This window comes from Saccopteryx leptura, chromosome 2, assembly GCF_036850995.1.
Source record: "Saccopteryx leptura isolate mSacLep1 chromosome 2, mSacLep1_pri_phased_curated, whole genome shotgun sequence".
Taxonomy (NCBI): domain Eukaryota; kingdom Metazoa; phylum Chordata; class Mammalia; order Chiroptera; family Emballonuridae; genus Saccopteryx; species Saccopteryx leptura.
Window position 1 is genome coordinate 357,323,516 of NC_089504.1, and position 13,135 is coordinate 357,336,650.

Genomic DNA, 13,135 nt, shown 5'->3' on the forward strand with positions numbered 1-13,135 from the left:
AGGTGTTTGGTTAGCATGAAAAATAAGTAAATAGTACGATGTCCAATAAGCCAATTTAGAAAATCTCTTCCTTACTTGTCCTACAATTTATTTATATTTACATTTATTTAGCACAAATATACTAATATTATGCCCAAAGTAAGAAATTGAAATAACAAAGAAAGAGCTTCCACCTCCAGTAATGGTGGAATAGGTCATATCAAACAAACTGTAAAGAGAGGTATAAAGTGAAATATAAAACTTCCCTTTTGCTGCTGCTATCTAGCGAACCAAGGTCGTGGGTTCAGTCCCTGGTCAGGGCATATATGAGAAGCAATCAATGAGCACACAACTAAATGGAACTAAGTGGAACGAGTTGATGCCTCTCTCTCTCTCTCTCTCTCTCTCTCTTCCCCCCCTACCCCTACCCCTCTCCCTCTCCCTCTCTCCCTTTTTTTTTCTCCCTTTCCCTCTTTCTGTTGCTCTCTCCTTTGTCTCTCTCAAATCACTAGAAAAAATTAATATTAAGGGGAAAAAAGCATACCATTAAGTTTCTGAAGAAAGTATTATAATTTGATATTTGAAGAGGGTTTTTTTTTAACATAAAAAAGATCCTGAAGGTAAAGTGATGTATTTAATTGAGAAACTTGTTTAACACTTCAGAAGGGCTTTTTATCAATGTAAAAATATCCCTTTAAAATCTGTATAGTGGCAGGTGCTTCTTTTTAATTTTGCTGAGTTACATACTTTTTTAAAAACATTGATTGGCCCTGGCCAGATGGCTCAGTTATTAGAGCATCATCCCAAAGCTCAGAGGTTGCCAGTTTGATCTCTGGTCAGGATACATACGGGAACAGATCAAAGTTCCTGAATCTCTCAGTTGATATCGAGAGAGAGAGAGAGAGAGAGAGAGAGAGAGGAGGCGAGGAGGAGCGGGAAGCATCAACTTGTAGTTGCTTCTTGTATGTGCCTTGATTGGGCAAGCTCAGGGCCTCGAACCAGCGGCCTCAGCATTCCAGGTCGGTGTTTTATTATGGCCCCACCACAGATTAGGCTAAAAATATTTTTACTGATTGATTTTAGAGAGAGAGAAAAGGAGAGAAAGAGACAGAAACATCTATCTGTTCCTGTATGTGCCCTGAGGATTGAACTCACAAGCTTTGCATATCAGGATGATGTGCTAACCAACCGACCTATCGAGCCAGGGCTAACTTACTTTTCTAAGTGGATAAATGATCAAACCAGAGTACATTTAATTTTTGGTAATTTGTACAAAAAGCATTGTATGAATAGATATGTAATTTGTGTGTGTGTGTGTGTGAGAGAGAGACAGGCAGATCAGGACAGACAGACAGGAAGGGGGAAGAGATGAGAAGCATCAACTCATAGTTGCAGCACTTTTTTTTTTTTTTTTTTTTTTAAGAAGGGTGAGTTTTTGTTTTTTTTTAAAGATTTTATTTATTCATTATAGAGGGGAGAGAGGGAGGGAGAGAGAGAGAGAGAGAGAAGGGGGGAGGAGCAGGAAGCATCAACTCCCATATGTGCCTTGACCAGGCAAGCCCAGGGTTTTGAACCGGCAACCTCAGTGTTTCCAGGTTGACGCTTTATCCACTGTGCCACCACAGGTCAGGCAGTTGCAGCACTTTTTAGTTCATTGAGTGCTTTCTCATACATGCATTGCCCTCGGGGGCTCCAGCTGAGCCAATGACCCCTTGCTCAAGCCAGCAACCTTGGGCTTGAGCTGGTGAGCCTTGCTTAAACCAGATGAGCCCGTGCTCAAGCTGGCGACCTTGGGGTTTTGAACCTGGGTCCTCTGCCTCCCAGTCTGATGCTTTGTCCGCTGTGCCACCGCCTGGTCAGGTGAGTAGATATGTAATATACAAAATAAAGGTTGTGTAGAGTTGGAAAAAGAATGCTGTGCCTGACCAGGCGGTGGCACAGTGGATAGAGCGTCAGACTGGGATGCAGAGGACCCAGGTTCGAGACCCCGAGCTCGCCAGCTTGGACCCAAGGTCGCTGGCTCTCGAGCAAGGGGTTACTCGGTCTGCTGAAGGCCCGCAGTCAAGGAACATATGAGAAAGCAATCAATGAACAACTAAGGTGTCACAACGAAAAACTGATGATTGATGCTTCTCATCTCTCTCCGTTCCTGTCTGTCTGTCCCTATCTATCCCTCTCTCTGACTCTCTCTCTGTCCCTGTAAAAAAAGAACCCTGAATTTTAAGGGTTTTTTATTGTTTTTTTTATACAGTGGGTTATGCTTTTTGTTATAAATTTTATTTTTAATAGCAAACCTAATATCATTGTCTGTTCTGTATTTAGGTTCGATTAGTGATAGTGGATGGTATTGCTTTTCCTTTTCGTCATGACCTTGATGACCTATCCCTTCGTACTCGATTACTAAATGGCCTAGCCCAGCAAATGATCAGCCTTGCAAATAATCACAGATTAGCTGTAAGTATAATTAATTAGAGAATTTTATAGCAAAATTTTTATAAGAATGTATCAAATATTAATGTCTAGAAACAGAATAGAATTTGTCTCACTAAAAGCAAATAACATAGACAGGTTTGAGTATAGTTTTGTTTTATTATAAAAAATTAATTCCAGTCATAAGTGTTGTTTATCAGTTTATCAAGAAGAAATGCTACCTTTAGTAATTCCAGTGTTTTCTTTGTTCACATATACTTGTTGTGTTTTAGGTAAGTTTTTTCAACATTCCAATTTTTTCTTTTACTCCGAGTCTTTGATTATTACATAGTGTATAATCACAGACTCGAGTAGATTGGAAAATTACAGAGTGTAAACAACTAAGATGTTTATAGAGGTGGAGCTACCGCTTCCAGATTTGGAATGTGACAAGAGAGGTAAAGGTAACTTCAAAACTGAAGAGATAAAAAGGAGTGAAGTAAAAACTTTTTTTAGCTTCCTGTTTGCCAGCACGTCCCACTCTGCAGCCCTGTCCCACCACTAACACAGACAGACAGCCTGGTCCATGAGGGAGATGGGAGGTTGAACTGCTTAACTTGGTTTCTTTGTCTTTACCCCAAGTCCTTAGCACATGCCTGTAGAAATAAATAAAGAATTCTTCGATAAAATTGTTTCAAAACATACATCTTCTCTTCTGAGTTACTAGATTTTTTTTGTCATGTGCTGAAAAGCATAGTGTCCTCCTTTTGAATTCTTTCTTGCCATTAATTTGCAATTTTATGTGTTGTTACTATCAATGAAGAGCCTCCAGTAGGGGGCACTCAAGACTAATGTTCTGCACAATTCCTTAGGTGTTTGTTTTGAACAGAAATGGCTTTATCTTTCCTGATTAAAAAAGTAATCCAAACAACATGGAATACTATAGAGTGTTTAAGGAGAGTAATGTAAATATATGCGCACTAACATGGAACAAGGTATATCCATGTATATGCTTAAGTAAAAAGGTTTAAGTAGCATAACAGTACATTCAGTGGATCCGATTTTTGAGAAAATTAAAAATTATCTGAGCATTTCTATTTATATTTGTGAAGAAAAATAAGGAAAGGACCAAAACATTAACAGTGGTTATTTCTAGAGATAGGATATTGTGGGGTTGAGGACATATTTTCCTCTCTCATGTTATAAATTCTTCTTAGCTTGATTTTTAATTTTTTTGTAGCAGCTATAGAAGCATGTATGACTTTTGAAAATAAATACATTTTACAATTTTAAGTTATGTGCTTGCTGTAAAAAAAAATTCTAAACTATCAAAATGTAGAAAGTACGCAATTATATTATCTATTACCCAGAGATAATTGGTGTTTGGTATACATTTTCCCAAACTGATTATGTGCATATGCATATGCATATATAAACATGTTTTTAAATAAGATCACTTATGCATGCTATTATGCAAAGCAGTATTTCATTCACTTAATACATTGTGAACATGTTTCCACATATATTACTTTATATGTCTACCTTTTTTAATCTTTGTTTCTTTTTTATTTATTTATTTATTCATTTTTTAGAGAGGAGAGGGAGAGACAGAGAGAGAGAGAGAGGAGAGACAGAGAGAGAAGGGGGGAGGAGCTGGAAGCATCAACTCCCATATATGCCTTGACCAGGCAAGCCCAGGGTTTTGAACCGGCGACCTCAGCATTTCCAGGTTGATGCTTTATCCACTGTGCCACCACAGGTCAGGCTATATGTCTACCTTTTTTAACAGCTACATAGTATTTTTTTTTTCAGAGACAGAGAGTCAGAGAGGGATAGATAGGGACAGACAGACAGACAGGAACGGAGAGGGATGAGAAGCATCAATCATTAGTTTTTTGTTGCAACAGCTTAGTTCATTGATTGCTTTCTCATATGTGCCTTGACTGTGGGGCTACAGCAGACGGAGTAACCCCTTGCTCGAGCCATCGACCTTGGGTCCAAGCTGGTGAGCTTTGCTCAAACCAGATGAGTACACACTCAAGCTGGCAACCTCGGGGCAACCTCGGGGTCTTGAACCTGGGTCCTCTGCATCCCAGTCTTATGCTCCATCCACTGCGCCACCGCCTGGTCAGGCAACAGCTACATAGTATTTTGTTGTATGATTGTAGTTTTTAAAAACTTCCCAGTTGATTGTCTTTAAAGTTGACTCCAATTTTTCACCATTTAAAACACTGCAGTCGCCTGACCTGTGGTGGTGCAGTGGATAAAGTGTCGACCTGGAACACTGAGGTTGCCAGTTTGAAACCCTGGGCTTGCCTGGTCAAGGCACATATGGCAGTTGATGCTTCCTGCTTCTCCTTGCCTTCTCTCTCTCTCTCTCTCCTAAAATGAATAAATTCTTTAAAATATATATATAAATAAAACACTGCAATCAACAGACTTATATATATACTTCTTTGTTCATTCATTCAGTTATTTCTGAAAGTAGTAAGCCAAAGGGTTACGTCTATTTTAAATATTTTGTTATATATTATCAAATTACCCTCAGAAAGTATGTTCCAAAGTATGTTCTCTACAGCAATGAATGGTAATTTTTGTTTTTCTACATCTTTACCAACTTTGAATCTTTTAAATCTTTGCCAAGCTGATGTGAAGAGTCCTTTTATAGATGCATTTATTTGATTATTAACAAAAGTGCTTATTTGACAATTTTATTAAGATATAATTAACACTCCCTGAAATTCACTGTTTTAAAGTATACAGTTCAGTGGTTTTCAGCATATTTGGAGTTGTGCAAGCATCACCACTATCTGATTTTAGAACATTTCCATCATCCCAAAAAGAAATCCCTTACTCATTACCTGTCCCCCCCCCCCGTTACACGTCCCTTTAGCTCTTTTTTTTTTTAAGATATTTGACTTTTTATTTATTTATTTTTTTTACAGAGACAGAGAGAGAGAGAGAGAGAGAGAGAGGTATAGACAGGGACAGACAGGAACGGAGAGAGATGAGAAGCATCAATCATCAGTTTTTCGTTGTGACACCTTAGTTGTTCATTGATTGCTTTCTCATATGTGCCTTGACCAAGGGCCTTTAGCAGCACCACCACCTGGTCAGGCACGTCCCTTTAGCTCTTAACCACTAGTCTGCTTTTTGTGGTTAGGGATCTGTCTTTTCCGGATAGTCTTACGTAAGTAGAATCATGCACTGTGTGGTCTTTCGTGTCTGGCTTCTTGCATTTCGCGCCGTTTTCCAGATTCACCCGTGCTGCAGCACACATCAGTACCTTTCTAACGACCGACTACTTCTGTGTTTTCTTGATATACCACATTTTGTTTATCTGCTTATCAATTTAAGGATACTTGGAAGTATTTATGAAGTTAATAATCTCAAAGTGATTGTTTCTTCACCATTTTAAAGATTCCTTGGAGTAATGACACAATACTTTTCATTTGGATTCTGATAAATCCAACATTTTTGCAGAAGCAGTGTAATTATTTTATAAATATTTGCTAACATTGCAAATTCTAATTTTGGGATGTTGAACAGCTGGTAAGCAGTATGTTTACTTATATTTTCCACAAGAAATGGAATGGGTTAGCTTCCTATCCCTATCTGATGGAACTTTCTGCACAGATGAAAAGGCTCAGTTTAATACAGTAGTTGTATGGCTGTTAGGCTCTTGAATATGGCTAGTGGTACTGAGAAACTGAATTTTCTAGTTTTATGATTTTAATTTTTAAAAGCATGTTGCAGCTAATGATTTCAGAGTTGGATAGTGCACCTCTAACCAAAAAGTGCTAGTATAAGTAATTATCTCAGTTGCTAGCGCTTAAAAGCTTAGTAGTATGTACAGTAAAGGGTATTTATATTATTGAGCATGTCGAGGAGACCAGTTGGTCATATATTTCAATTAATTGCCAATTTAAACTTCTGTTTAGCTTGTCCTGAGATTCCCGGCCTGAGGTAACACATGGGGAAGCCCCTGTGGCACTTAAGGGAAGAAAGTCGTGTCATCCAGTGAGGGCCTACTTGAGATCTAGATGGATCACATATTTCTCCTTTGTAGGTAAACAAAAATTTTAGGGTGTTCCCACTGCAGTGGGAATAGCCAAATGGCCTTTTCTTTCTTAGTTTTTGTATGAAACTGATGACTTTTTCAAAGTAGATACCTTTTCATAGAAGTGCTTTATCCATTTCAGCTGGCAGTCATATCTCTCATATCTGGAGGGAAGATTTGTGTTGCAAGATTTGTATTTAAAGTAATCATTTCTGGAGCATTTTGGATAAAAGATTGCTAGATAATCTGACTTTTACTGTATTAAGTCAGTCTTAAACACTTCTGTTTTCTCTACTTTAAAGCTACTACTTTCAAAACATGGGATCTTTTGTACAGGCCACTATTTAATCCAAAAGAATCAGCAATCATTTTAGCGTGTAGAGCCGTCTGTGAGTAAAGCACACCTGTACTATCAGCAGATTAGCATGGTCATAATTTGGCATCATTTGGCCTAATTTCTGGGTTTTATTTTTTCCCAGTTCTTATATTTTTATATAGTACATTCTTTGACTTTAGGTGTCTTCTCATAATTCTCTGCCTTAGTTTCTTTTTTATTTCTGTAAAATCATAATTCTGTATTTGTTTCTTCTGTAAAAATGTAAACTTTGAGTTATTTATTAAGGATTTTAAATTCTTTTGAATAAACATATTCCAGAGAGGCAACACTGCTGAAGAACACAGACTCAGTCTTTTTTTTTTTTTTTTTTTTTAAGATTTTATTCATTTTAGAGAAGGGGGGAGAGAGAGGAGGGGGAGGAGCAGGAGGCATCAACTCCCATATGGCCTTGACTGGGCAAGCCCAGGGTTTCGAACTGGCAACCTCAGCATTCCAGGTCGACGCTTTACCCACTGCGCCACCACAGGTCAGGCCAGACTCAGTCTTTCTAAACTTGATTTCTCATGTGTTAAACTGGAATAATAACAATAATGCCTCATTCATAGAGTGATTGTAGAAATTAGATAAGATAATGAAGGGAAGCACTTAGCTTAGTTTCTGGCAGTTATTAAGTATTCAAAAGTGTTTATTACCACTGCTGATGTTGCTGCTGTTGGACTGGTTGTTCCTATTGGCTTATGCAAAACTTAAATTTAAAAGCAAGGATTTTTCTGATTCTGCCATTTATCAAGTTTTGTGCATGGTCTTTTTCTTTTTTTTTTTTTTTTTTTTAATTTTTATTTTTTTTCCATTTTTCTGAAGCTGGAAACAGGGGGAGACAGTCAGACAGACTCCCGCATGCGCCCAACCGGGATCCACCCGGCACGCCCACCATGAGGCGATGCTCTGCCCACCAGGGGGTGATGCTCTGCCCATCCTGGGCGTCGCCATGTTGCGACCAGAGCCTCTCTAGCACCTGAGGCAGAGGCCACAGAGCCATCCCCAGCGCCCGGGCCATCTTTGCTCCAATGGAGCCTTGGCTGCGGGAGAGGAAGAGAGAGACTGAGAGGAAAGCGCGGCGGAGGGGTGGAGAAGCAAATAGGCGCTTCTCCTGTGTGCCCTGGCCGGGAATCGAACCCAGGTCCTCCACACGCTAGGCTGATGCTCTACCGCTGAGCCAACTGGCCAGGGCTTGTGCATGGTCTTATTGGGCCTTTATGTATTATCTATTTTATTTTTATTTTTCCATTTTCACAATGAAAGCATCTTTGTTCTTGTCTGATACATTTTTTAAAAATTATCAGAAACGGCCTGACCAGGCGGTGGCTCAGTGAATAGAGCGTCGGACTGGGATGCCAAGGACCCAGATTCAAGACCCCGAGGTCACCAACTTGAGTGTGGGCTCATCTGGTTTGAGCAAAAAGCTCACCAGCTTGGACCCAAGGTCGCTGGCTTGAGCAAGGGGTTACTCGGTCTGTTGAAGGCCCGCGGTCAAGACACATATGAGAAAGCAATCAATGAACAACTAAGGTATTGCAATGCGCAATGAAAAACTAATAATTGATGCTTCTCATCTCTCTGTTCCTGTCTGTCTCTGTCTATTCCACTCTCTCTCTCTCTCTGTCTCTGTAAAAAAGAAAAAAATATTATCAGAAATGTTTTCATTACTTAAATATGTCTTTCTTTAAATTCGATTATATTCAGAATACTAAAAATCACAGAACTATTGATAAGTTCTAGGGGAGACTGATCTCTTTTCTCACATTTTGTTTTTGTAGGTCATTTTAACTAATCAGATGACAACAAAGATTGATAGAAATCAGGCCTTGCTGATACCAGCATTGGGTGGGTAATCAGATACACATTTTCAGTTAAACATATTAGCTCTACTTCTTTCATTTGATGCTTTTTGAATAGTGTCAACTCCATGAAAGCAGATACTGTATCAGTCTTATTCACTAATAAATCTTAGTACAGTGCTCTTAGATACTCATCTTTCAGTTACCAAACATTAATTCAGCATCTACTATATAACAAACTGTTGTGTCAGGTCCTGAGCCTATAATGTTCATACGATGATTTTTGCCTTCAGAAAGCTCACAATCTTAGGCAGTAGAAAGGGTGAATACATTCAAATCCAAATTTTACTACAACTCAGTCATGGTTTTTGTTAGAATATAATGCTTCAAGATTTCTTCTCTCTCTCTCTCTCTCTCTCTCTCTCTCTCTTTTTAGAGAGACACAGGTAGGGTGGAGAAGGAAGGGAGCTGAGAAACAAATTCATATTTGCGGCATTTTAGTTGTTCATCGATTGCTTCTCATACAAGACTAGCTTTGATCAGGGCACTCCAGCCGAGCCAGTGACCCCATGCTCAAGCCAGCAACCTTTAGGCTCAAGCCTGCGACCATGGGATCCTGTCTATGATCCCATGCTCAAGCACTCAAGCCATCAACCCCACACTCAAGCTGGTGAGCCTGTGCTTAAGCCGGATGAGCCCATGCTCTAGCCAGCAACCTCAGGGTCCCAGGTCGACACTATCCACTGTGTCACCACTGGTCAGGCTCAAGATTTATTTCTATTAAAACCTTTAAGAGCCTGACCAGGCAGTGGTGCAGTGGGTAGTGTTGGACTGGGATGTGGAGGACCCAGGTTCGAGACCCTGAGGTCGCCAGCTTGAGCACAGGCTCGTCTGGTTTGAGCAAGGCTCACCAGCTTGAGCCCCAGGTTGCTGGCTCGAGCAAGGGGTCACTCAGTCTGCTGTAGCCCCCGGTCAAGGCACATATGAGAAATTAATCAATGAACAACTAAGGAGCTGCAACGAAGAATTGATGTTTCTTATCTCTCCCTGTCTGTCTGTCCCTATCTGTCCCTCTGTCTCTGCCAAAAAAAAAAAAATCTTTAAGAATAGTCTGTCAGAGTTTTTGCTTTTCTGGGGGGAAGGGTCAGAAATATGTTAGTAGTCCTGATTTAAGGAAGATTAACAAATATGTTAATTTAAGCTATAACGTTTTCTAAAAACAAATAGAAGATATTGATCTGCAGTATTTCCTTTGATATGTAAAAAAGCCATTAATCTCAGGATGTTATCCAGTAACATCTGTTGAGCTTTTTTGTTTGTTTTTGTTTTTTGAAACCAAGTATACTCTCATGATGTTAAATTAAGCAAGGTAAAACTTTATTTGGTCAGAGACATTCTAAGAGACCTAGTCAGTAAGGCAATATACAATTACTATATTCTTTTTTCTTTAGGGGAAAGTTGGGGACATGCAGCTACAATACGGCTGATTTTTCATTGGGATCAAAAGCAAAGGTCAGTATAGAAACAAGTTAATAATTCTGAATATTGAGCTAATTATACTGAACACTTACCAGTTTTTTTAGAGCTAATCCAGTGGATGAAATCTACAGTGCCCCATGAACTAAAGCTTTTGTTACCTTGTCCTTAATTACCTAGAGCAAACATAAGAACATGTTTTTATCCGCATAGAAAATTCTTTGGCATATTTGAATGCTGGGGTGCACCTGAAATGAGCAGGTGCCTAAGGAATGCCTTAGAAATCAAGAAAGCTCTTAGAAATCAAGTACCATTTATTAGCCCTGCAGAAGGAGGTGGGTACTCTGTGTTCCTGTGAGGGATTGAAAAGAATAAAATCAGGACAAAAAGTTAGCTTTAGGACTAATTTATGTGGAAAATAGGATGGTTATTCTTAGTTGCTTAATATATTTCTTGTATGAAATTGTGTCTACTTTTGTTTTCTTTTGTATATTCCTATCTTGCTTTTGTTACTCAGTTTCTTACCTGACTTTCACTGGTATTGTTCTTTAAAATAAAACTATGACAGCATGAAACCTTTGTATCTGTTTTTAAAGCTGCTGAGCAAGTGAACAAACCAGCTTTTATTTTCTTTAAAAAATAGGCAACTGAAAGCTGCAGAACCTTTTATTCTGCATTCTAGAAATGTCAGATTTATGCCAGCCTCTTTGCTTTGAGATTAATTGGTATAACCTAGAGAACTTGGTTTTGAAATGCTCTAATGAAAGGGAAAAATTGACACAGCATGTGGGCAAAGATGGGAAAAGGGTTACTTAAATGCATATTGGGTCTGGTCAGTGATATTGTCTATTTCTCTATCTGCATGTCTCTTTGAAAGACTCTGAGCTCATAGCTGAACTGATCACATTTACATACACTTTTTTTAAAATTTTATTTTAATTTTATTTATTCATTTTAGAAAGGAGAGAGAGAGAGAGAGGAGAGAGAGAGAGAGAGAGAAGGGGGGGAGGAGCAGGAAGCATCAACTCCCATATGTGCCTTGACCAAGCAAGCCCAGGGTTTCGAACTGGCGACCTCAGAATTTCCAGGTCGACGCTTTATCCACTTTGCCACCACAGGTCAGGCCTACATACACTTTTTGCAACTAAATCATGCAGTTTGTGTTTCTTTTTGAAATGGCATTTCCAGAGCTCAGGTCACTCTTTCCCCCCATAATACATAGTGCTTTACAATTGATTCCTACTCCCCAATTCTATAAATAAATCATTATAAACTGGATTCACAAAAGGAATTTTTTTCTCAGCAACAAAACCTATTGTAAAGATTTGACAATTTCTCCAGATGAGTCTTGAACATACTGTTTATACCTTCCCAGATTTAGGTTTTCTGCAAAGTACATCCACTTATTCTCTTAGGAATTTCCCTTTAGCTAGTGTACAATAATAGTCTTCCACTGTTGTTCTATTAAATACTCACTAGTCGAATACATCTAAGAAATGAGAAAAATAATAGAAGCAGAGTAAGATGTTTCATCTTTTTGTGTATTTATCAGAAGGAGAAGTTTGCCTTCTTTATCTAATTCTATAAATTAGCATTGGTTAGATACCCATGAGATCAGAAAGTCATGATTAATATTTTAATTTTAATTCTTTTTTTTTTTTTTTTGTATTTTTCTGAAGCTGGAAACGGGGAGGCAGTCAGACAGACTCCCGCATGCGCCCAACCGGGATCCACCCGGCACGCCCACCAGGGGGGGGATGCTCTGCCCATCCGGGGCGTCGCTCTGTTGCAACCAGAGCCACTCTAGCGCCTGGGACAGAGGCCAAGGAGCCATCCCCAGTGCCCGGGCCATCTTTTGCTCCAATGGAGCCTCGGCTGCGGGAGGGGAAGAGAGAGACAGAGAGGAAGGAGAGGGGGAGGGGTGGAGAAGCAGATGGGCGCCTCTCCTGTGTGCCCTGGCTGGGAATCGAACCCAGGACTTCCGCATGCCAGGCTGACACTCTACCACTAAGCCAACCGGCCAGGGCATGATTAATTTTTAAAAGTTAACTATTTTAGGCCCTGGCTGGTGGCTCAGTGGATAGAGCATTGGCCAGCATATGGACGTCCTGGGTTTGATCTCCAGTCAGGGCACACAGAAGCAACCATCTGCTTCTCTCCCACTCCCACTCCCCTGTCTCTCCCGCTTTCCCTCCCTCAGGCAGTGGCTCAACTGGTTCAAGTGCAGCCCCCACTGCTGAGGTCCCAGAGCATTAGCCTCAGGCACTAAAAATAGCTGGGTACTCCAGCATTTGACCCCAAATGGGTTTGCCCGGTTGATCCCGGCTGGGGTGCATGCAGGAGTCTGTCTCACTAACTCCCTTCTTCTCACCTTAAAAAAAAAAAAAAGTTATCTCTGGCCAGTTGGCTCAGCAGTAGAGCGTGAGCCTGGCATGTGGAAGTCCCCAGTTTGATTCTCAGCCAGGGCACACAGGAGAAGCGCCCATCTGCTTCTCCACCCCTCCCCCTCTCCTTCCTCTCTGTCTCTTCCCCTCCTGCAGCCAAGGCTCCACTGGAACAAAGTTGGCCTGGGCACTGAGGATGGATGGCTCCATGGCCTCGGCCTCAGGTGCTAGAATGGCTCCAATTGCAGTGGAGCAACGCCCCAGATGGGCAGAGCGCCGCCCTCTAGTGGGCATGCCGATGGGAGTCTGTCTGCCTGCCTCCCACCCCCTCCACTTCTCACTTGGGGGGGGGGAAGAGTTAACTATTTTATGACTTCAGCTTCTTACTAATAATCCTTTCCAAGAAATTAGAGAATAGTGTAGTGACATTGAATAGATAGATTTAGGGGAAATTTACTGTTCTATAGAACATTTCCTATGTCCCATGCTATTATTTTACTGAGTGCTTGCTTGTACAATCACTTTATGTACAACACTTAAATAATCCCTTCAATAAGAATCTATACCTATTATTAACAGTGAGAAGATCAAGGCCCAGAAGATGAATTGACTAGTAAATAATAGCTACCATTTATTGAATATTTATTAACTG

The 13,135-nt window shown here is 40.2% G+C and overlaps 1 protein-coding gene across 3 annotated transcripts in view; it reads left to right on the plus strand.

Moving 5' to 3' along the window:
- RAD51C (RAD51 paralog C) overlaps positions 1-13,135 on the plus strand; it is a 187,064-nt gene that overhangs the window by 7,531 nt on the left and 166,398 nt on the right. For all 3 annotated transcript variants that reach the window (XR_010748947.1, XM_066364684.1, XM_066364685.1), the window contains exons 5-7: positions 2,302-2,433; positions 8,603-8,669; positions 10,075-10,135. Coding sequence is in view for 2 of the 3 variants with exons in the window: in XM_066364684.1 (XP_066220781.1) it covers positions 2,302-2,433; positions 8,603-8,669; positions 10,075-10,135 (260 nt within the window). In the remaining variant the exon portion in view is untranslated. The remainder of the gene's footprint in view (positions 1-2,301; positions 2,434-8,602; positions 8,670-10,074; positions 10,136-13,135) is intronic.